This window comes from Hydractinia symbiolongicarpus, chromosome 5 (genome assembly GCF_029227915.1).
Source record: "Hydractinia symbiolongicarpus strain clone_291-10 chromosome 5, HSymV2.1, whole genome shotgun sequence".
NCBI classification, from domain to species: Eukaryota; Metazoa; Cnidaria; class Hydrozoa; order Anthoathecata; family Hydractiniidae; genus Hydractinia; species Hydractinia symbiolongicarpus.
In genome coordinates, this window is record NC_079879.1 from 3,517,913 (window position 1) to 3,543,600 (window position 25,688).

The window sequence follows — 25,688 nt, forward strand, 5'->3', positions numbered from 1 at the left end:
GTATAAAAACATACATAGATAAATAAAAAAGATTGATTCAAATTCCCTTGTGAGGTTATCTACAGGAATATCAAAAATTAGTTGGGGAAGAGTGACTTTTTTTCAAAAGTGACTTAATTTTTCCCCGACGAAATTTTAACCCAACGAGATTTTACCCAACGAAATTTTCCCCCGACTTTTTTTTTCTCCGATAAGGTATGGTTCTGTACAACTTCAACTGTAAAAAACTGTTGTAGGAATCGCAAAACAGCGCTATAAAAAACGTTCTCCAAACCTTCTCCAAAATGATATTGCATATTTACACGTGCTGGAGAAATTAACATAACAAAGAAAAATAACAATAAATATTCGACATGATCAATCAGAAAAAAAGCTAATAAAAACGTCCAATTAATGTTTAGCATCTATTTAATCCGTGTTTTGTTTGTCCCTTCGGACTTACATGGTTCTTTACCTTCATCAACAACTGTGACCGAAATTTAAACGCATCACACACATTTCGTCCCTAGGTGTTATTGTATCTTTTCTGCAATGTTGCCGTCTTGATGTCAAAAAAGATATTCGATGCACTGGAGACGAGGTTGAAAACACATCTTAATAATGTTGTGAGCGAAAATTTTGATCACCATGTGCTCAACCACACGTAAACATATTTTGTAACAAGGTATTGTTTTTATGTGACAAAATTTAGAATTAATTCCATGGGGCGAGGTGAGTAAATACTTTAACTCACTTGTCAAAGCAGATTGCACTTCAAAGTCATGGATGCATGACTGAAGTTTGGAAGTTATATTTTGTCCACGTTCATTTTAGCCTTCGAGATGAAGCGGAGTGGTCTTCCGAGTAAAAAAATGTTATTAATCGCGTTTGTCGAGTTGATTATTTTTATCGATAAAGGTAAGGTTTTTTTCATAATTCGTTTCAAGGAAAATCGTCAACTTGAGCAACCTGTTTAAAAAGAAACAAAAACTCTTATAAATAAGAACTTAACTATTTGAATGCTTTTTATAGTATCATACTATAACCCCCTTAAAATAACCACATTGGCTTATCTTTTTTGAAGTAAATTTGGGCATTATTAGAAAAGTCTTATTTCAGGGTAAAAATAAAATGGGATTTTAACAAAAATGCGTAAAAATTTCAAAGGATGGACGGCAGAACTTTATTTTCAGGTACTTGTCAAATATCTATATTAGAAACTAGCGGAATTTTTATGTCATAAACAAAGTCATATAACATGTCACCGTTGCTGGTTTATTGTCTATTGCCAGGAAAAAATACATCGTAGTTATCATACAATTTATCACGGTTATTTTGATTTAACTAGTGTAAGGGCCAAAGGGTTTATATACAGGCAGCTTTTTATCAGGGTGAAAATAAAATTAGGAAATAGGGCGGCTTATTTTGTTTTTTATACATTTCGCAATTCCAGTACAGAGGTTTTGTATTGTAGGTATTTTCTAAAAACTTTATAAGTATGTAACATAAAATACATGAACATTTTTTCAGGTTTATCATTCGATTCCTCTCTGTACGAGTATTCTATCAATTCATGGAGCGAAAGCACCTGGGATGAAGCGGAAAAAAAATGTACGGAGAAAGGCATGCATTTAGCCACAGTGTCGAATCAAGCTGAACTAAACCACATTCATAGTTTAATACGTGATTGGTATAAAGAAAACGCACACTGGATCGGACTGAACGATAAACAGAAAGAAGGCGACTGGAGATGGGAAGATGGATCTTCTTCGAATTTCACAAAGTGGAGAAGTGGTGAACCAAACGGACAGACTAGAGAAAATTGTGTTGCAATTGTCAATAAAGAGTTTCTCGATATGCCATGTTCTGCTTCATATGTGCACTCCGTGTGCAAGAAAACATGTAAGTTTTTACGTAATTTTTTCCTCGGAAAATCTGTCATCTCCAATAATTAAAAAAGATCTTTGGATGGGTTTTTGAAATTCGTCTTCACAATCGTCACAGTTTGTAGCACTTTATAATTATTATTTAAGTTTTCACAAAGTTCCCATATTCCAATAGTTTGTTCATTACGCTGATAAAATATCCTGCTGCGATACAGGCTTTTAAATTGTAGTCAAAACCCTTTTTTGTTGATCGTAGTGCCTTGTGGGTTATGCAAAGAAAATGGCGGACGTTGTAATGCTAACAAAACATGCGAATGTCCATCAAGCAAGAGTGGAAGTTACTGCGAGAAAGGTAAGATTATATAAACACATTCCACAATGCATAAACAGGCTTAATATATTTTAAGAAGTGACCTCGTAAGATTTACATTTAGACAAGAACGAATGTGCTTACAACAACGGGGGCTGTGAACATCATTGTTTAAATAACAAAGGAAGTTACTCATGCAGTTGTAAACCGGGTTATAAATTGGATGCAAATGCCAGATCATGCATCGGTAAGCGAAGCATGATACCAAAACCCTTTTTCACATTATTTAACCCCAAAATTTTACTGGTTATAACTTTGTCACGGATTCATTGTTTTCACTTTTTAAGACGTTGACGAATGTGCTGGAAGTCATGGCTGTGAATCACACTGTGTTAACACGATTGGGAGCTATCAGTGCAGCTGCAACGAGAATGAAATACTTTGGGAAGATGGAAAAACATGCCACAGTAAAATTTCTTTACTTTCATATATATACAAACCAGTTATTAGTCTATTGAAGTATATGATTAGGAGCTACAACAGAAGGCTACGATATACAGAGTAATAGTCTTTACCCGTGGAAAAATCCACGGAGTCGTTCGTCTTCATATTACACGCTTTTTTGTATGGCTGTTACACGACGCTTTTCTTGCGGACAGACAGACAAAATACGGCTATTATTAAGAGACTAGTCGTTAGCCCGTGGAAAAATCCACGGGGTCGCCCGTCTGTTTACCCGTCGCAACAAAGTGGACAAAAATATACCGCATTTGGTATTGATGCGCATTTTAAAAATTTCGTGTTTCCGTTACGGGACACGGGTTTCGCGGACACACGGACAGGCAGACGACGGCTATTATTAAGGAGACTAGTCGGTAGCCCGTGGATAAATACACGGGTTCGCCCGCTCTTTATAATTTTGTGAACCAGTTTTTCTCGCATAAGCAGAGACGGAATACGGCTATTTTCGTCTACCCCTTGTCGCGTTTGCTATTTGTTCTTTCATGTGTCCGCAGCACGGCTATAAAATTGCAGGGACACGCGTATTTTCAAGGTAGGTTTCAATTGTACCTACCTACTTTTAAAAAATCAGTTCGTCATATTAAATTACATATTACATCGGATTCTAGTCTAATTTTTCACTGAAAATTCCATAATTCAGTGGATATTAATTAAATTTCTCGTGCTGATGGTCGACTTTTATCATTTTATGTGAAATTATCAACTTCTCTTTCAGCATCTTTCGACACTTCTTGGTACGAATATTCTATCAATTCAAGGAGCGGAAGCACCTGGGATGAAGCAGAAAAAAAATGTACGGAGAAAGGCATGCATTTAGCCACAGTGTCGAATCAAGCTGAACTAAACCACATTCATAGTTTAATACGTGATTGGTATAAAGAAAACGCACACTGGATCGGACTGAACGATAAACAGAAAGAAGGCGACTGGAGATGGGAAGATGGATCTTCTTCGAATTTCACAAAGTGGAGAAGTGGTGAACCAAACGGACAGACTAGAGAAAATTGTGTTGCAATTGTCAATAAAGAGTTTCTCGATATGCCATGTTCTGCTTCATATGTGCACTCCGTGTGCAAGAAAACGAGTACGTTTTAACTAATTTTTTGGTGTACATACTTTACACAAACTGTGTCCTCTGGAAATCTATCATATCCTTCGCCAGTATTAAAAAAAAGATTTTGGGATGGGTTTTTAAATTCGTGTTCGTAAGGAATTTTTACATTTGTCATATTCTGCTAGCTATGTATCTTCTTTATTTCGTAGGATCACGAACCTTTTCTCTGAAAATTGTAGGTATTAAACTTCACAGAAGTTGAAAGTCAAATATTTTAATGTTGGTAATTTTTACTTATCGTAGTAGCACCGTGCGGAGTGTGCGTTAAAAATGGTGGGAGTTGTGCTGGGCGCAGATGCATATGTCCAGCGGGAATGACGGGCAAATCTTGTGAAAAAGGTGACATATTAACCTATGTATTGCAATGTAAATGAATGTAATGTAAATTTAATGAAATGTAAACAGGCTATAAAACTGATTTTATAAAATTTTGCTTCAGATAAAAACGAATGCACTAACGAGAACGGAAGTTGTGAACAAGACTGCTTCAACACATTTGGAAGTTATTCATGTGGCTGCAGAGTAGGTTATAAATTGGATGTGGACGCAAAGTCGTGCAACGGTAATTGAAGTTATTTTAACCATATATGTATGTCTTTTCTGTAAAATTACTGAAGTGGAAGTAAGGTAACAGCAGGGATATTCGTTTTTAGTCAAAACATACGGTAATTGGATTATTATTGATTAGCTGTGAAACCACACAGCTTCTTGTTTCGTGACCTAAATTTCTTGGACGCGGTTAGTAAAATTCACGGTTAATCTGATATTTAACATATTATTATTATTATTATTATTAAACATATATTTGGCATCCATAATTTACAAATGGTTCTTCTGCCTACAAAAAAATAAAAACTATAAAAATCTATAAAATCTATAAGATCAGTAAAAAAATATATTGAATCTAAGTGCATAATGAAATAAATGGGCTCACAGAGTACGAAATGGTGCCGGTAGAGTAAGTAGACACATGATGGCACCATGTAAGGACACACAAAAAAGGTAGAACTATAATGAAAAGATGGGGGGAAATAGGTAGCCTACATGCATAGAGTTATTCACATTATTTGGATAAAAGTTTGCACAAAGCACTATCGTGTAAAAATAATTTGACTTTTTTGATAAATTCTTTATGGTTGACAACGGAACGAATATTGCCAGGAAGATCATTAAACAACGCTGATGAGCAATCCATAAACGTTTTTCGGAATGTGTCGCTTTGTAGTTTATTTTTGTTTTCTGCATCAGATCGCAGGCTTCGACCATTTTTGTACCATTTCAGTGTAAGGTATTCAGGTGAGCATTCGTCATACAACACCTTGTGTGCCAGTTTTAGTATCGATAAATTTACACGCTCTTGCACTGGCAGCCATTTCAGTATTACTAACACATCGTTAGTGGAAGCATATCTCTGAAGAACAAAGCTGGCAGCGACATTTAGAACTCTTTGTAACCTTTTCATTTGATATTGTGGAATATTATTATAGACAAGATTTCCGTAGTCTATCTTTGATAATATCAGTGCTTCAGCGAGATTTTTTCTCACGTGAAAAGGTGCCAAACGTTTCAATCGCTTTAATGTCGAAATCGTAGCGTATGATGATCTAATGATGTTATTCACATGTGTAGACCACGTCATATGTTCATCGAATGTTATGCCCAGTATTTTGAGAGAGGATACCCGCTCAATCTCAGCACCATTACTATGGAATTTGAATAAGTTACTGAAGTTTAAATTGTTTATACAGCTTAACTGGCTTGTCGAGTACATAATTGATTTTGTCTTTATGGAATTAAACATCAGATTGTTTATCTTTGACCATGTTGTTATTTGGTTAATGATTAATTATATATAGTACGTACAGGCATATAAAGTTAATTATAACCATAAACTTAGGGTAGTGCGTTCTCGTTTTAAGAGAATACTAAATTAAATCATCTAATTATGTTCTAATTATTATTTCATTTCACCTGATGGGTTTTTAAAAAATAGCGGAAAGCAGATTAGTTTTTGCTACAGTTGACTGCTTAAAGAGTTTAACTGGATATGCAACAGCTCTCCACACTGGTTGTTACACTTAAGTGTTTCCATGATGACACTATTTAACTTGGACATAAACGACTCTTGTACAGGAATTTTTGTTTAATTATTTTATTATATTTCAGTTTTGCGTTTTTATAAAGTAATAAAAAACCTACGATTTATTGGTTTGCGATACGAATGATAATTAGAAATTTGCTTCATATGGTAATCCTAGAGAAGGAAAAATTGGTTGCTGGCCTTAATCTCTCAAACTATATAAACCCAGCTTTGGTATGAATTTAGCTTCATAGATACGCAACTATATCTTGTCTTATTTTAAGATGTGGATGAATGTGCTGGAAGTCATGGCTGTAAGTCACGCTGTGTAAACACTGCTGGAAGTTACTTCTGCGCATGCGAAGAAGGCGAAACACTTGGAAGAGACGGAAGAACATGTCATGGTAAAAACTTTCACAAATAATATCTGAATTAGAAATTGCAATATGAATATTCATAAGATTTTCAATCTTAGATGCTAACCAGATATGTGAAATGGAAGATCGTGGTTGTGAATTCAAATGCAACAACGACGGGAAGGGTTCATACTTTTGCTCCTGCGACAAAGGATTTGGTTTGACTTCAGATCATAAGACATGCAAAGGTAGCATTCGCGTTTTTAACTGCTACCATGCTGCTACCTTCTTTTGCAATACGTTCCCACTAGAATATACAATTTTCATTCCTTTATAAATATTTTAGAGGTATATGATCCTGATCGATTTGTGTACAGTTCGATTACAATACACTGGGTGAAAGGATGGTCGAATGCCAGAAAACAGTGTTTCAGTAGAGGAGGTGATTTGATCAGCATTACAAGTTCTGAAGAACAAGAATATTTAAACAATGTTGTCCTGAACAAATTGTTAACAGATTATGCAGTTTGGATTGGCTTAAATGACAGACATAGAAATGGAGATTGGGTGTGGTCAGATGGTTCCGTTGTTAATTACACAAACTGGGTATCAAGTAGAAAGGACGCTGATAGTGGCAAACATTGTGGTGTTCAGGTAAACGAAGCATGGCGACCAATGTTATGCGGCTCAGACAAAGTGTACAGTTACGTTTGCAAAAGAAAAAGTAAGCAAAACACGTTTCAACTGATCTGCTACGCTTTCTCCTCTTCTGAACAATGTGACTCAACTCTTTCCCAATTGATTTAGACCACTGTTACAAGCATTGCAAAAATAATGCGAAGTGTCAACAGTCCAACACAGAAGCCGTATGTATATGTACAAATGGTTACACAGGACCAACCTGCAATGAAGGTATGTTACATTAGCCATTTTGATTCTCCACCAGTTCTTCATCGTTGTTTTTTTCAATTTTGTACATTTTAGATTTAAACGAATGCGAGTTAATCGAGGGATTGTGCCAGTACAGGTGTGTAAATACTAAGGGATCATACAAGTGTGTGTGTCCAAATAGTGCAGTGCTGGGAGAAGATGGCCGTACTTGCAAAGGTTTGTGTAAACCAGAATTTTCTTTTAAGTCTTATTTGGATTTTCCAATTGAGAAGGATTAAACTGTTCCTTAATAGACAAAAATGATGTTTGTGGAGTAACCATCCATGGGTGTGGACAGTTGTGTGAAAATGATGGGAAAGGAGGATTTACTTGTAGCTGTAGGAACGGATATTTGCTGGACTTCGACAACAAAACTTGTACAGGTAAGTATATTTAAAGAAATCAACTATGATACTCAGGTAAGTGACGGATGAGCAGGGTTTTCATTACCAGAGTTATCATTTTTAGATATCAATGAATGCGAAGTAAATAATGGCGGATGTGGAGAAGCACAGTGCGTTAACAGTCCTGGACATCATTTCTGTCAATGCAAGGTGGATTACGACTACATCAATGGTCACCCAACTTGTGCAGGTTAGTCACATGTTTTGCAGATTTGTTTCCTACCTTAAGTGTATTACTTTTTTGATGCTTTATCAAAAATTCTCAAAGATATTGCAAAGTTGATCAGTAACAGGGATTTCATTGAAACTAAAATAACCTTTCATTTTATTATAGAATACTCCCCAAACAATCAAAGGTATTATGTCTCATCTAAAGTAGCAACATTTCAGAAAGCCCGCTCTCTTTGTACCAGCCTTGGTGGCTATATCACCACAATTTCTGGCGAAGGGGAATTACAACACATAACCAAAAGACTGGATAAATCTAAAATTTACTGGATTGGATTGAAATATTTAAACGAGAAACGAATGTGGGAGCATGGCAGTTTTAATTTCTCTCTCGTCAATTTCACTGGTATATCGGGAGAGAAATGCGTAGGGTTGATTAGGGAACCTGAATTTCCCATTGCAAGATGGAAGATAGAAAATTGCGCAACAAAATTCAATTTTGTCTGTAAATTACCACGTAAGATTTTTTACTCAGCACTTTTTTCCGAAAGTATAAAAGTTCGGTTCACATAATGTTGTCAATTTTTTTAGGTGAGCAACCAGTCGTACCGCAGCATTACAAGTATCAAAAGATCGGTAACAAATTTAATTGGTTCGATGCTAACAAAGCATGCATAAGTGCTGGTGGGAGTCTCGTTACCATCCGTAACATGATCGAGCAAACACATATCGAGTCACTGATTGACGATAATGATAACTACTGGATTGGTTTGTCCAATACTACTCCAAAAAAGTCACTAGCTTGGATTGATGGGCATCTCTCAATTAGATACAAGAATTACCTACATCAAGATTTAGACTTTTCAAAGACACAATGTGCAGCGATTTCTAAATTAAATCAGTGGAAATGGGAATTTACGTCCTGTGATGAAGAAAAAAAACCTTTGTGCAGGATTCCATGTAAGGAGTTGTATATTAAGTGAAACAAAATTTTTCGTTACTGCAATTTTAATTACCCACTAAAAATGTCGTCACTTAAGTCGACGAAAAATTTAGTATGCCATAAATGCAGTTTCGCCTTGATTTTTCGCCAGCTTTATTGTAGTGTACGCCATTTTTTTCAGACTTTCAATTCTCATCCTCAAAATATTTTCTTTCTGACATACCAATGGATCAGCTTCACTCACGATATTATTGTTCTTCCCTGGGTGGATCACTAACTTCTGTGGCGAACTCAGTTGAGCAAATATTCTTAAATACAAAACTAACTGTTGGTCGCTCATACTGGAATGGACTGCAAAAAACAGACGGACACCAGAGTTGGCAATGGAGTGATAATTCCCAATTTAATTATCAGTACTGGTTGGGGGATTCCCACAACAACAGATGTGTAATAATGACAACTGAATCACAAGGGAAATGGCAGGATACGAGCTGTGATGGCTTTCACTACGCAATTTGTAAAGTAAAGTGTAGGTATAATTTATGTGCTGGTCCTAGCATCGTCCAAATGGTTTGTTAATTACTTTCTAACTTTTATTAAGACCATATGATTGATGGCTACAAATACATTATTCCAAATAATTTTGTGGACTGGAAAACGGCGGAGAGACGTTGTGCATATCTTCAGGGACACTTGGCTAGCATACCTACTAGCGACGTTCAAAAAAGATTGGAACAAATTATAAGTAATGACAGATACTGGTTGGGTTATCATCGCAACTCAAGAGTATGGACGTGGTCTGATCAATCCTTCTCTCAATATCGTCACAGTACACCGGGTACAGGGGATTGCATGTCAATGAGCACAAGCACAAGTGGGTGGTGGAAGCCAACTGATTGCACTGAGAAGATGAATTACATCTGTAAAGTGAAAGGTAAGAGCTTAAACGCCATGACAGTTGGAATCTCTGTCTCCACAAAGATTGTTCGTGCACAATTGATCAGCGTTTATTCTCTTTTTATATAGATTATCCTTTCAACAATTTTCATTATAAAGTTGTTGACACACCACGTACATGGGACAACGCACGTCAGTCATGCTGGGAAGAGAATGGCGAGTTGGTTAGCATAGCGAGTCAATACGAGGAAAAGCTAATTCGGGATATGACAGATGAAAATCAATATTGGATTGGCCTGAACGATCACGTCCAGACTGACAAGTTTGTTTGGACTGATGGTGAACCCGTCACTTACTGGAACTTGCCTGCGACTAAAAGAGGACTCGGCGAACACTGTGTCCAAATCACGAAAAACGTGGATAGTTTACAAAATGTGAAATCAGATTGGACAACAGCGCCATGCCATTTTCTAAAGAAATACGTCTGTAAAATACCACGTAAGTAGGTCAATTTAAAGTAGAAAGCCTAGCTTGGTCTGCTCCATATATTAAAAATATAAGCTTTTTAGCAAATCTATGGTGAGTCTAGATTTACTTGTCTTGTAGGATATCAAACACGTCGCTTCTTCTACCAACTTTCTGATCGCGCCGTGAGCAAAGAACGGGCAGTGGACTTGTGTGATGTTTACAATGGGAAATTACTGAGCATGCGCAAAAGCTATGACAAAGACTGCTTGAACATTGGACGCGATGAAGATAAAGGAGAATGGGTCGAGCGAGCATGTCAATCGAATATGCAGTTTGCGTGTCGTAGGAGCAGTAAGTATTAACTCCTAAAATACTTCATGAATAAATAATCCAAGGTAACTATGGATTGTTTTTTTTGTAGAGTTCAGCGCGGATAATAGCTCTTATGTCATTCCTGATATGAAGTTAAGCTGGCCTGAAGCGAGGACTTATTGTTTACGATTTGGTGGGACGTTAAGCGATGTATTATATAAAGAAGAAGCCGTTCATGTCGCTAATCAAATCAAACCTGACACTTCGTACTGGATTGGTAGGACATTTTCTATTTTCATCAAGAATCTCGCTAAAGCCGAATTTTTTTTAAAACTGATAATTTTTTTCATCAGGTTTGCATGACATTATTACTGAGAATCACTACACCTGGACTTCTGGTGCACATTTTGTTTATTCACGCCTCGGTAAAGATGACAACAATGCGAGAACTAAAAATTGTTTCTACGTCATAAAGCCAAGTAAACATGAGAGCGTCTGGTACAGTTCCAAATGCACAGAGAAAAAGAAGTTTATCTGTAAAACTCCTGGTAATTTTTAAAAAACCTTTAGTTAGTGATGCATCAAGTGCATTTTAGTCGTAGAGATTGTAATCCTTTGGTTGGAAAGTTTTTCAGTTTCCTGTTATCTGTTTTCTAGTTTCGTTCGCCCAACAAAATTACCACTATATTATATCAACCTCCTCAAAATCCGCTGAATTGGCCAGAAAAGATTGTATACGTCGTGGAGCAGACTTAACATCCGTTTTCAACAAGCTAGAGAACAAGCATATCGCTTCCTTGCTTTCTCCAGATAAGGAGTATTGGATAGGGTTGACCGACCTAACTGAAGAAGGCAGATACGCATGGTACGATGGAACATTAACAAAGTACAGGAATTGGGCAGCAAACGAACCAGTTGGCCGTTCTTCATCTAATTGTGTTACGATTCAAGGAAGTGGTCAGTGGAAGAACATTCCTTGCAATTATCAACGGAGATATATTTGCCGTGCACCAAGTAATAATTTGTTGTTTTTTTCGCCAGAAAAACAATCTTTCAATTTTTTTTAAATTTAATGATATTTTTTAAATATTTTAGGCTTTATATCGGACTTCAGATTAGAAGGGGGTAAGTTTTTTTTTAATCCTTGTCAAGGGACCCAGGAAATTAACACGACTCTCTTCCCTTCCATGCGCAATGTAAACATAACTACTTACTTTAAATTTAATTCGATTGATTTAATTTTGTAATACGATGTTTTATCACCTGTCTCAGTTTGGTTGTTATACAAATATTTTAATTTGTAGGTGAATTTAAAGCAAGGCGTTACCATGCATGGGTAAATGGCGGCACATGGAGTGGTACAAACGATCTTAATACTTACCAGGGTGGAAAAACAGCTTGTGAGAGCAATGGAGGATTCTTAGCTAGTGTGCGGGATCAGGATGAACTGAATTGGTTTAAATCCCACATCTGGGTGATGAACTCCTACAATTTCTATCTCGGAAAAAATCCAACTTCACGAAGCACTTGGGATGATGGTTTTTTGATGCAGTATTTCAAGTGGTCATCTGGACAACCTGACCAATCGAACGGGAGATTGTGTTTAACAATTAGCCGAAAATATGACATGAAATACACCACCTGTTCTGTGCACCAAGGATATCTCTGCAAAAAAGCTAGTAAGACATGACGATATAACATCAAAACATATTTGCGTGCAGTGTTTGAGAAGTGTTATTAGCATCTTTTTATTTTTAGACTTGTGTTTTTTGAAGCCTTGTAAGAATCTTGGCACTTGTACGTACAAGAATGGCGGGAGAGAATTTCAATGCACCTGTAAGCCAGGTTTCAGTGGAACGTTTTGCGAATATGGTAAGATTGTGTTTTTATAAAAGCGTACACGGTGTCGTGTGCTTGTGAAGTGACTGTCTTGATTGATCCTCATTAAATATTATTGCAATTTTTCTCTGCACACTCGAAAAGGTACGTCTAATTTTTTTTATAGATCTAATTTTTAATTTCCAAGCACACGACACCTTAACATACTCTCCTAACGAGGTGTTTTCTTATTTAGAGAATGGAGCTTTGAGAAGCCTTAAAAATACCATCAATAAAGCTTACAGAAAGGTGTTGCAAAAAGATTTAGGCATTATTTATATTGCAGAAAATTTACGAGACGAAAGTTCGGATGCAGCTTGTGCTAACCAGGATTACTCAGAGTTGTTCTGTGAAATTAAACAAGTAAAAGAGTCGTTGTCAAAGAGTCTATTTGCAGTATACCGTGCTGGCAAAATAAACTGGAGATCGGATGAAGCGAAGCAACGAAGAAGCGTTCTTCTTGCTTGGTTTGTTGCACAAAATGTAAAATTCGAAAGTAGCGATTTGGAGACACTGACGAGCGATGTTTTGGGTCATATTTATTCTATGGTGACACAAAATGAGATCGTTAAATTAAACACGTATGCATCGTACAAACCTGAAGAAGAGTTTCGTCTTTTAAAAAGTACTCTCGACGTAACTGAGGCGAAAGTGTTTGACACAGAACTTTCTGTCGTATTCAGAAATGCATTTCGCGAATTAACAAACTTCTTATCAGCTCTCCAGAAGACAAAAAAATCAAAAGCAAAAGTGGTTGTTTCTAACTATGACCTAAAGGAAAAGATCAAGCTGGCAAAGTTGGATCGAATCTTTGCACAGGTTAAGTCGAGCACGGCTGGAGTACTGTCCGACTTAAAAAAGTTCGCCTTCGAATTAAAATCATTTATCTATGACGACACTGCATCTCATTTTCAAAATTTGGAAAATTACTTTAAAGAATTAGCTAAGTTTGACAAAAAGAAAAACAGAGCCGACGTTAGCTATATCAACATCCAACTCGACAAGTTTCGTGTGGAGTTAGACCATGCACAACGTGAAGTAATCTCGCGAATGAAAGCTATAATTCTAGGAAGCGGTTTTGCTGCGGCAGCCGAATTCGCACAACTTTTAGCAGAAGCCATCGCGGCCTCGGCCAACTTTTTTGGCCATGTGTTTGGCCATGTGCTTGGCGACGTTTCTCCTTCGGATACTGCCGAAAGGTGGGGTAGGGTTGCCCAAGCAGCTGTAAACCTGGCAAGACACGACCAGTTAAGGAAATATGTGGACGAAATAATTATTAAGGGAAAGGAGATCGGAAGAAAGTTCGACCTAAATAAATCGGTTTTAAAAAGTGCTCGTCTCATTCTCGACAACTTCCAGAAACAGGATCATGCTGCGGCGGCTTCATTTCTAACTGAATACAAAAATTACAACCCTCAAGTTCAACAACAAGATCTCGACTCGTACGGAACGTCATGGTATCGTGCTGTCGAAGAAGGCTGTGAAATACTGTTTAGTGGAGAAACAGCGTTAGCGTCCATTGTTGAGGACACATTTGCACACAGAGGAGATTGTATAGAGACACAAGCACACATTTCTTCAATGATGACATTGTTAAATGAGATCTATCAATACCAGTTTGAAATGATGGAGTCCCTTGCTCAAGTTTGTCGCTCAGAAATTGCTGTCACAGAAGCAGAATCGTTAAACAGTAAATTCAAATCTGGCTTGGTCCGAAAACCTCGGGAGAACACGGTGGAGATAGCATCTTTCCAACAGATGTCACTGGGACTTATCATAACGTCTCGCTTATATTTTTTGCAAGTCATCATACAGTATTGTGATTACCGGGAATACTTAAACGCTGGTGTGCCGCTACCGGAGTGTGAAAAAGCACTGCGGGATTTTTCGGATAATCGAGTCAATAATCTTGCTACTCTACGAGATTCGAAATGCAGCATTGTTCGCACTGCAAATGTGAAAATCCCGACCATTTCTCTCATGACGGAACAAAACAAAGGATATATTCCCTTGAATAAGTTGTTTAACGAAGAAACAATAGATTTCCAAATACCAAATTCTGATTGGTTGGTACGAAACGAATGGATTTTACCAAGTGATGTTGACAAGTTTGCTTTTTATTTAGAGGACATAAATTTAGTTCTTCCCGACCATGCCAACTTTACACGTGACGTTAAAGTTAAATTTGATTGGTCTGGCGCAACCTCCATTTATGGAGATAAAAATGGTCAATTGAGATATCTGATCAATCCAGGGTCTTATCATTTAGAATATCAAGAAAATAGTAATTGTAACTATGACCAGAGATTCTACAACCCTTACGATTTATGCAACGACAAGACCAACTGGTTGTGTAAAAATACCCATGCGCAAAACCCTGACGTAACGCCTTCAATATACTCATCTTTCAAAGTTCAAGCGAAGGTATTTCCACAACTGAAAAAAATCCCCAGATTCACATCTGTGATTAACTTGCGAGCCATCGTCACTTTATGTCAAGTCGGCCATGACAAACGCAAGCCCTATCGACGTCGTCGCGCTGTCCAAGATAAATGCTGCATACGTTCGCAATGTGGCGAGCCTCAACCAAATAGATACTGGGACGATATGTCGCCACGCGCTGGTTGTAGAACGTGCCCACTAGGAAGCAGAAGTGTTCCCACAGGACACCACTGTCAATTTTTGTAAATTTTTGTTTAATAAGAATATAGATTTAAACTAAACGTGGATATTTTATGCTGCGCAATTAATTTTGCAGCGCAAATATTTAAAAAAATTTTTAAATAAGTTTTTTATTTGACTTTAGGATCAACAGCGCTGAACAATTTCAAGGCGAAATTCCAAGAGCTATTTAAACACGTGGTGGATAAAAACACTGACAGCATTTCACAACACGTGGATATATTACGCGATGCTGGTACCGATGATGAGTGCGAAAGTCAGTCATACTCCGAACTGTTCTGCAAAATTAAACAAGCAAAAGACATAATTTCAAATCACTTATCGCTACTTATCAATGCAGCTAAAAGCGATTGGTCGACAGAGGAGGCAATGCAAAGGCGCAGTACTCTAATTGTTTGGTTTGTTGCTCATCAAGTTAATGTCGGTAACGCCAACTTACAGGATATAACGAAAGATGTACTTGGTCTCGTATACAAATATATAACTCAAAACGACGTTATCAATTTAGGTAAACTAGCAAACTTGCTTCCAGGAACACAGATCGAATTGATTAAAGCACCAATATCCATCACGACTGCTTCGCCTTTTGACGGTGATATCAATGCTGTTTTTAAAAACGCTTTTGCCAGCGTAACCGATTTTCTAGCTGTGTTGCAAAGAGGTGATTCTAAACATAAAGTAATTATCTCACAGTACGATTTAAAAGAAAAGTTAAAATTGGCAAAGCTCGACGCGATCAATGGTCAAGTGAAAGTAAGCGCACTGCAGATTAAGCGAGAGCTTTCGAAGTTCAAGAACGATCTGAAAGATTTTATATACAACAATAATGCTGCTCGATTCGCAGCGGTTGGACGTTACTTTAACGAATTAGCAGACTTCGACAGAGAAAAGAATTCCGCCGACATCGGCTTCATCAGAAATCGGCTGAATAATTTTAAAAGCGATATGCGTACAACGTCATCTGAGATCAATCGGCGTTTAGTTGCCATGGTAAAAGGAGCGTTAGCTGCTACGGGTTTGGAATTAATTGAAAAAACAGCATTATTAATTGCAGAAATGATTGCAGCCGCCAATCCTTTTAAATTGGATAAAGTTAACGACAACGTGGATGCTGCTAATAAAGTGGCGCAAGCAGTGACGAACGTCATTCGTGCTGATAAGGTACGTCGAGCTCTCTCCAATGTTGCTAAGAGAGCATCATGGATAAATTCGAGATACGCAACTAACAACCTTAACATTGTGAAAGTAGAACGTTTAGTTGCTCATCTGGATAAGCATTTCGAAATAGCAACTGTCACTACTGAAACGGAAAAAACCCTAACAGTCTCTGTGGAAAACTTTCTGAAGCTCTACGAAGGTTATTCCCCTGCTATTCGCCGGGATGAAATCGAATCGTTTGGTGTAGATCTTGAGACTCTCGTAGAGGAATGTTGCGATGTGATGTTTGCAGGTGAAGGTGTTCTGTCTGCCATTCCAGAGATTGTTTTTGCAACTCGCGCAGATTGCTTGAGAACACAAGCGTATGTCAGCAGACTCATCTCCCTGAATACTGAACTTTATGATTATCAGTTCGATTTATTGGAATCGCTTTCTCAAGCAGTTCGTTCATACATCGCATCTTTACATTCAAAGAAACTGAGTCAAAAATTCGAGAAAGCTAAGGCGAGAAAGCCATTCAGCGCTATCGAAGATGCAAGCTTTAAGGAAATGGCTGTAGGACTTGTCTTAACATCTCGATTGTATTTTCTGCAAATCATTTTCCAATTCTGCGATTATCGTGAATATTTAAATGCTGGGATACGACCCGAGGAATGTTCTAGGGTCGTGGAAAACTTGTCAGATAATGAGATAAACACTCTTATTTCTCTTGAACCAAAAACGTGTGAACGACAACGCAAAGTTAGTGCCATTATTCCAACCTCTGCGACACCTCTATACTCATTCTCACATATCCCTCTGGATGATCTGTACGAAGGAAAGAAAATAAAGTTTCAAATACCCAACGTTGATTGGTTAATCCGTTACGGCTGGGTGTTTCCACACGATGCCGAAAAAAAGGCTTATTATTTACGTGAGTTTAAATTAATGCTGCCTGACATTACATCGCAAAGGAGGGACATTAAAATCACTACACAATGGTCGGAGCCCGTTCAGTTGTTTCCTAAAAACGACGGAACTAGCTACCTTATTCCACCCGGCAGCCTTCGGTTCGAATATCAAGAAAATACAAATTGCGATTTCAACGAGCAGTTTTACAACCCGTATGATTTGTGTGGCGACCCCAGTTTACAGCTTTGTCAGATCAGCCATCCAAATAAGCTGATTGTTTATCCTTCAGTTTTTTCGCCTTTTATAATTTCTGCTGGCATATTTGGAAAACACATCAAAAAACCGAAATTTGCTTCAAAGTTTAATTTAAAAGTTGACATAACGTTGTGTGAAATATCACGCGATATTGGTGATGCCACAAGTGGCATGCAACGAATGTTCGTGGCGCCACCACAATGTTGTGTGAAAACGCGTTGTAATGAAACGATTCCGAACCGATACTGGAACGAAGATTTGGTTCATCCTGCGTGCAGTTCATGTCCAGAAGGATACCATGCCTCTAAAACTGGCTTTGTTTGTTTTGTATAACACCAAATTTTTGTACACTTATTTTATTAAAAATTCTTCTTACTGTTAAAATGTTCTTTGATTTTAAGCCCTGCGAAAAATAATTAGCACAGAGGAGTCTGCTTGTTTATTTTCGTCAAAATAGCGAAAACTAATATTTCGAAATACAATGTGAGAGGGAAAATTTTTTAAACAGATCTTTGTGCACCTTATGGATCCTTCCCTGAACTAACAAGCTAATTACGGTTATAAAGAAAAGAATCCTTAATCACACGCATTAAAATGCACAGTGCTCTATTTCGACCATTTTGAGAACAGAACTTTAAATTGGAAAGTAGCTTAATATCCTTGCTGAAACTATTACCGTAAAAAACGGGTTAAACCCTCGGTGCTTAATTAATCTCCTAGTTCAAATACGTACCCATTTTTAAGCTGAATATTTTTAATAAACGACCAGTGCCTGAATAACCACCCAGTTCGATTAGGCGCCCATGGTAACAGCAAATCATTTTTACAATTAAGATTTTCTTCAATACATTTCAAGTGCTTGATTAACCGCTTACCCTTATATTATTATAATCAGTAGTATAGATGTTTCAGTTCTTAATGGTACTGTTATCAACGCGGGTCCTGCTAAGGGGGTCTTACTAGTGTATTAAAGCGACCATTTGAGCAACGGATGATTGTAAAGAACAACAGCCGCATAACTAGACAACCGCCTAAGATATCAGTCCTATTCTTATGCTGAACGTTAGCAGTAAGAATCGATTCACACTTTTATAGTCCCTGATGGGACTCGGCCGGGGTGTGAACCTTCTGCACTGGAGGCGAACGCTCTAACACAAAGCCACCAGTCGGTAAAAATCGCAAGGTTTTGTAAGCGCCCAGGGACGCTTAAAAATTAGCTTCAGAAGACTCATTCTGAATAAATTTTAATTTTAATAACCTCAAATTAAATATTTTTTCAAGCACAGTGTATTTGAAAATTGATTTTAAATTAGATCTAAATTGTGGTGACTGCTCCGCAATACATTTGCAAAACGTTAACAAGTATAAAGGATTACGGCTCACGCTGTAACAAAAGTAACACTGGCAAACCAACAAAGGAAAAAGCAAACAAGCAAACGGTTTTTCTTCATCACACACTTTTGTTTAATAAACAACATCTTATAAGCAAATCGTTCAAGAAACAAAACTTATAAGCATACTAAAATGAGTAAGTAATAAAAATATTATATAATAACAAATCAAAAAGAAAAAGGACAAGTAATAGGGACTATATCAGGACGTTCCTTGTTCTAAAAGTCAAGTTTTATACTATACGCTGACAAAAAAATGTAGTTTGATTTCAGTTGGCGAATCTCACTGTTAATCAAACATGTAAATTTTCTACACTACAGAGAGGTAAGCAACAACTGAGCCTGTAAAATGCAGATATGCAACATTGAGCCAATCTCGTTCCCAGGGCTATTCTACGCCTGTGATATACTGACGCCCAGTTGACATTTGCGCCTTCGGTTAACTTTTGTCAGATATACGGGGCAGACATTACGGGACAAGGCCCTGTTTTGTGATGGTATCATATGTTCTCTGATAAACAATTCAAGTCCGCAAAATACACGTTTCGCGTTAGCTGAAAGTTTTACAGTATTTATTTATTTGTTCCTTTTTTATAAAAACTCAGTAGCGACTGAACTGAAGCTGACACCAGACAAAATATGGATGATTTTCAAGGCTCTGAGGAGGTATTTAAAGTACCCTTAAACTGGATTTTAAACTTCTTAAAATTTGTTTTTATCATTAAGATTTGCATCAACACTGTCCACCTGGATTGGGCATTCATTTTCCCTTTTTTATGTTGGTTTATTTTGATTTGTTTATAGACCTCATTTGTGGTTGAAGAAGTCAGCAATATCATCAAAGACGTTAGTATATATTTTTGCTTTTGAATTAGCTAACAAATCCCTCAAAATAGGGGCCGTCGACAATTAGGTTTTGTCTCCCAACAATAATAGGATTTACAAAGTTTTTTTTACCTGCACACTTAACAACCACAGTGCTGCTAGCTATATTGGTTTTTGGCGGGCCATCACACACCAAAATCTTGTTGGCGAGTGCAACAGACAGCACACCATAAAATGAAGTTAGGCATGCGTAGTACACGCCTTAAATACAAATACTTGGCGTGCATACATTTTTTCTATCTACTTTTATCGAACAAAACTTCCAATACGGACACTCTCATTTGCTCAGATCTCAGATTTGTTGAATAGTTTTAGTCTTTTAATCTAGGAGTAAGCCTATTCATAACCAACCCGACTATCCTAGCTAATATACCTTTACGATAATTCAATTGTACATGCGTTCCTCCATCGTTTTACAATATCGGAAAAAAGGAGATAAAAATCGTGTTTTTATGAGAGTTTGTTAGAGACGAAAGCGTGTTTTTTCCACTTTTTAAATTTCCGTCTTATCAATTTCTTTCAAAATTTTCAGGCAACGTTAATAATAATAAGATACAACTTATGTGTACTTTTCATTAAAAACAAAAACGCGGCAAGAAAAGTTATAACAAAGAAACATGTTTTCTCCTTAATAAACTCTTATAAAAGTGTGATGTTTACCTACTCCGATCGCTAAATAAGCTGCGATGGAGTGTTAGTTTTCCCGAATTATCGTAAAGGTGTATTCAGTGGCTCCTGACTTAGTTGAAAAAACTACGTAGACAATTGTCTGGCCCCTTTGTTGTTGGTAACCAAGTCTTACACAAGAAATCCAGCCATGTAGTTCTTAACTTATGCAGAGGTGAACGCTGAAAAAGCATGGGTGAAGCAAGCAAAACTGTACTTACAGGCGGAAGGCACACATAATTATTTTAAAGTTTTTTTTGAGCGACTTGGATAAGCTTAAAAGATTTTTTTTAATTTAAAAACGAAGCATATTTTTCTGACATCTCCCCTATAACTTTAAAAATTAAAAATTGAAACATGCAAAATAAAAAGATAATTCAAATATAATCTGTCTCTTTGATTATGCACATCTTTCTATCTTTGATTGCTGTATTTTATAACAAAATACAGCAACTCTTAAGCTTCGCTAGAACGGTTCTTGTCATTTCAGCACAAAATAGACAATCATAGGTCATCCAAGAACTAATCTTTAATCTTCATAGGGTTGTTTTCTCATCATTTTAGATGCTATGATTTAAATGCTATGATTTTTAAGCTTCTAAGGGATGTTTTCTTGTTATTTTAGAACAAAATACAGGGATTTTAAGCTTTGCACAATCTGTTTTGTATTATTTTTTTATTGATCACACATTACTATATTAATTAAACATAACAATGGCATTTGTAAAGTTTACATGAGGTAATAAAAGTTTGTGTGTGCGAGACATGAGCTCTAATGTTCTCAACATGCAAAAATAGCTCATTATTTAACAAAATATTAACAATGACAACGGAAGTTCTGAAGCTACAGAAAGCTAGTTATTGTGTACATACTTCATTTTATAATTTTTTTATCTATATAAAGTAAAAAAGTTTAGCATAAAGAAGATAATTAAATAAAAAAAATCTTCTTCGGTATTATATGTCTAATGGTAGCATCAGCTTTAACTATTTAACTTGACAGCTACAGTTACCAACTGGTTTGGTTGCTTGAATTGAGCTTATTGTCGATTACTAACACTTTATAATTACTCACAATTCCAATTGTTGGTTCTCCAAATTGATTCCTTGTAAGGTTCTTTTTGATAGTATCAGTATTCTAGATTCTCCCGGATGGATAACCATTCCATTTAGCTTGGCCCAACTATTCAAATTATTTGTTGTATGTTGTCCAGTAGGGCATCCATATGATAGAAATAAGAATACCCTGTAGTAGCATTAGCAAACATCATCTTGAGATGAGCCCGGCAGGCCATTAGCATAAAAGCTATAAAGCCTAGACCCAATTATAAACCAGGACGAAGGTACGCATCATTATCGAGCCTTCTAAATTTTGGAATTAAGTCCCTTGGTTCAGTCAAAAGTTAAAAATGACGGAGTGACTAGTGGCTAGCGTGGAAACAAAATCAGGGAGATTCTCCTAAGGGTGATGGTGTGGTGCAAATAATATGTTCAGTACTCAATGTGGTTTCCAAAACGAAAATAAAATGCTGAGAGAAATATGGAAGCCTGCTATAAGTTATTACCAAGATTTGTTAGTCCTTTGACTATTGTCTTTAGCATATTTTCTTGCAAAGGTCTCCCAAAGTAAATTCGTAAGGTCTCCCAAAGTAAATTCGTAAGGTCTCCCAAAGTAAATTCGTAATAATAGACTAATATATTTCAGCAATTATTTGCTGGAGCAAATTATTTTGAAATTTGAAGACGGCTATCTGATACAGTCGTGATTTGTATCTTTTCACCATATTAGCAAGTTACCAGTCACACCAACACCAACACTGTTGTATCCATTTTTATGGATACAACAAACCATTGTAATAAATACTATTTAGGGTATTTGTACCAATTAAGTGAAATTCCTTCAGATAATTGCATCATGACCACTTGCTTTCCCTAGTTTAATAATTTGCTTAAAGCTCTGTTACAAAATATTGGGATTGTCGGTAATACGTAGTTGGTGTTATGTTTCTTTAAATAACATACATACCAAACTTTTGTTGACTTATCTGGGTAAAAAGACTCCATGCAAAGAGAAATTTTTGTATACTGCATAGAAAGCTTTGAGGCTTAATTGATGTTTTTTTTTTGAGGAAAGCTTAAAGCTTTCATAATCAATGTAACAGGTTTTTCACCAGAAAAACCTGTTAAATTAAATTAAATTCTTAAATTGATTTGTGGGTGGTCAGTTTGGTTTTTAGCCCATTATGCCTTTTTTCTAGGTTGCTAGTTTTTAAACTATACTTTAAAAAATTGTATTTTCTTTTACCTTTAGTCAATAGAAGGTTCAATAGGTGGAAATGCATACCAGCATAATAAAGTAAATCAATGGACATCAAGTGTTGTAGAGCAATGTCTGAATCAATTGACGAAACTGGGAAAACCTTTTAAATATATTGGTATTAATTTCAATTTTTATACTTGTATCTGTGTTGACAGCTAAAGCCTTGTAATTCAGCATTCTAAGCGTCTATTATAAGGTTGGAGTATATAGTTTTGTAACTCATGTCAGTGAAATGTTGCTAACAAAGTTTTGGAATTTAACTGTTAACTTTGGTAAACTTACTACTTATTCCTCAGATATTATGCTTTCACGCATTCTGTGGTAACATTTTTATAGCGTTCTTAATGCAGTTTTTTGATTTTAGTCTTTTTTGTTAAATACAAGTTTTAGCTACACCCCTTCAATTTAAAGCAAGAAACAAGAAAGTGTAATGGCTTTTACTCCAATTAGAAATATATTGTTAGTCCACAAACAGTTGCTAACTGTAAGGAAGAACCTTTTAGCAGCTGTAGTATGGGTGCACTATAGGCCACTTGCCAAAGATTCCTAGTTAATGGTTATTTTGTTGCAATTTGAACATTTTCTTTGCAGAATCATTCACAAAACAGTCTGTGTATTTGCAAATTGGACATTGCAACCTGCAAATTCAAACCCTGTGTTTAATAAAGTCACATTAGTTCATGTTGATAATAAATATTACCATTTGAGATTAAAAACCAGCATAAAAAGTTTAACGTCTCCATGATGATAATTTAACCACAAGTGGTTATTGACCGTTTTTAACAATGTATATAATTAAACCTTAAAATATTTGTCCATTGATTTATATTTAGAGATTTTAATGATTTAATGCCTTATGTATTGCCAGGCAACTGAACTGCATTTAGAATTTTTTTCATTGTTAATTTTCTTGACTTCTGTTTTGCATGCATGATCACACAAGAATTATGGACTTTCCATTTGCGATCTGATCAACAAATAATTGCACTGGAAACTGCTGATATCTATGCAAATTACAAAGATTGCAACTGCCACATGCTAACTTGAAAAAGATGGACTGATATTTAAATATATATATATGATCATCATTTTTTATGGTTTACTAATCCTGTGGCATATTATAGATGAAAAACACAATCTATATAAATCAGGTCTTCATAAATTAAAAAATTTGTTCTGAAAAATTGCATAATAAATAAAAATCCTTTAAAGGAAGAGACTAATTTTTTTGTGTCATTTTCACAATAGGCATGGGTGTTGATCATTATTTGTGCAAGGAGGTAGAAAATGCAGACATGCATACTCACTGTGTATAAATTAATTTAAAGAATTGTTCATGTTTCCTTTTATCTTTTTTTATATTTTTTTATATTTTTTTGCTTTAGTAACTTGTGTTATCATGCAAAAAAATGGTGCTGGCCTTCATACTGCAAGCTCTTGTTACTGGGATAATTCTTCAGATGGTATGTATAGCTGTTCTGAAAATATACTTTATACTGCTGGGTGCAAGATGATTTGATATTTTTTTTCAACGATAGCTTTTATGAAATTCAGTAAAAATATATATGAGACTTGCTGGGAGTGGTTTGGGCACTAAAGCATTAATACTGTGTTACATGTTGACTTTGACTTTAAAATTGAAGGGTACCTGCAGCAAAAAGAGGTTTTGAGTTGTAAAAAACACCTCCTTGATGGATTACCTAATTTTGTTGTTAATGCTTTTGATTAAGTTATTAACTTCTTGGAAAAACAAGGAATTAAAAAAATCCAATTTTCATTTTTATCATTAGTGCAGTCAGTAAAAAAAAAATATAAAGACATTCTATCAACATATTTCTGTAAAGAAAAAAGCCATCAAAATAAGTTTCCTTATTAAGATAAAAAGACAAAGAAAAATAGTGACTTGTTTTACAGCTTTCACTGCATCTATTATTAGCGTTCCATTAAAAATTACATTATATATTTTCTTGTAAAATATTTGTGATATAAATCAATAAATGAATAAATAAAGTGATTCATTAAAAGATTTTCAACGAAGCAAAACAAACAAGTAGACATGTTCCTTACCAAAGGCATATGTGATATATTTTTGTGTGTAGAAGCCATTACATTTTCTGCTGTTTCTGCTTTTTCTGGTAAATTAACAGTTACATTTAAAAATCTTTTCCATTAATTACTACTATTATTGCTATTATAGGAAGCTGTACGGTGCGATGGGAAAATAAAACAATGTACTGTATCGTTAGCGTGTTTGGTTTGGCTATATAAATGTAGTAGTGGAGAACATTTTGATTATTGTTGTACAGTTGTTATGTATATTTATTAAGTTAACATTACCGTAAGCACAATATTGATGTCTTGTCTGCTTCTGCTTTGTTGCAAAAAGTTAGACATGTATTCAGCTTGTAATCCAGCGGTCAGTAAATCGTTATTGTCTAATTAGAATATACCTTGATTTGCTGTCTGCATGAATGCTGTCAAATTAATTATAGGAATTGTTTTAAAGTCTCTGACAAGATAAAATCATTTTTTCTTTGGGCCCTATTTTATGTCCTGCAAAATATCCTTAATGAAATTTGAAAGATTTTAATCTAATGACTACTGCTTCAAATTTTTAGATTGCACCCTTTGGATGACAAGGCACTTTAGAAATTAAACTTTTCATGTCCCCATTAAACAAATTAATGTTGTTGTTGCATCACTAATAAGGCAAAGATATGTAGCTATCTTCTCGCTTCGGAAAAATAAATAAACAACTTGTTCTGGTTAATACGAACAAAATTTAGTTTGAAAAGAAAGTCATGTGTTGGATTTTATAACAGGATGAGTTCATTTTTATTAAATGCTAGGGAAAAATAGTCCTAATGCGTTTCATTGATTAAGGTTTTGAAGCTTAAAAACATAGTTTGGAAGTTACTATTTCTTTATTGTTATATTAGACAATTACTTGGTATCACCAAATCACTTCCTTCTCGCTATTGGTTCTATATTTTTGAATGTAGTAATTATCAATTTATATATACATGTATACATATTTGCACTTATGTAAAGCAAACTTTAGTTTTTATAAACTCTTAGTTAAAATTCTTTAAAATGCTGTTCAATTATTTTATTGTGAAAGCGTTTTTTTCCAGAAGAATCTCAAATGTTTTCATCTTGTTTTTAATGTTTTGTCCCCCTATTATGTTTTTAA

At 35.7% G+C, this 25,688-nt stretch overlaps 2 protein-coding genes across 3 annotated transcripts; both read left to right on the plus strand.

Moving 5' to 3' along the window:
* The first annotated feature begins 739 nt into the window (after positions 1-739).
* Positions 740-17,603, plus strand: LOC130644229 (uncharacterized). Of its 2 annotated transcripts, none has more exons than XM_057449750.1 (28): positions 740-897; positions 1,510-1,881; positions 2,122-2,217; positions 2,300-2,422; positions 2,523-2,642; positions 3,413-3,781; positions 4,055-4,150; positions 4,251-4,373; positions 6,176-6,295; positions 6,367-6,495; positions 6,594-6,971; positions 7,055-7,159; positions 7,232-7,354; positions 7,432-7,560; positions 7,646-7,771; positions 7,916-8,266; positions 8,341-8,709; positions 8,874-9,221; positions 9,294-9,626; positions 9,719-10,087; positions 10,196-10,408; positions 10,479-10,646; positions 10,723-10,917; positions 11,027-11,383; positions 11,465-11,494; positions 11,674-12,048; positions 12,128-12,241; positions 15,054-17,603. In XM_057449750.1, exons 1-28 carry the CDS (start codon positions 822-824, stop codon positions 17,564-17,566), a joined length of 8,220 nt encoding a protein of 2,739 aa, XP_057305733.1. In that variant the 5' UTR covers positions 740-821; the 3' UTR covers positions 17,567-17,603. The 2 variants fall into 2 exon arrangements, with proteins under 2 accessions (XP_057305733.1, XP_057305734.1); XM_057449751.1 differs by lacking the exon at positions 15,054-17,603 and adding an exon at positions 12,444-14,950.
* Positions 17,604-19,137: 1,534 nt separating this feature from the next.
* LOC130644234 (dynein light chain Tctex-type 1) lies at positions 19,138-25,645 on the plus strand. Its single transcript, XM_057449755.1, has 5 exons — positions 19,138-19,290; positions 19,429-19,470; positions 22,487-22,610; positions 23,881-23,958; positions 24,693-25,645. Exons 1-5 carry the CDS (start codon positions 19,264-19,266, stop codon positions 24,761-24,763), a joined length of 342 nt encoding a protein of 113 aa, XP_057305738.1. The 5' UTR covers positions 19,138-19,263; the 3' UTR covers positions 24,764-25,645.
* The last annotated feature ends 43 nt before the right edge of the window (positions 25,646-25,688 follow it).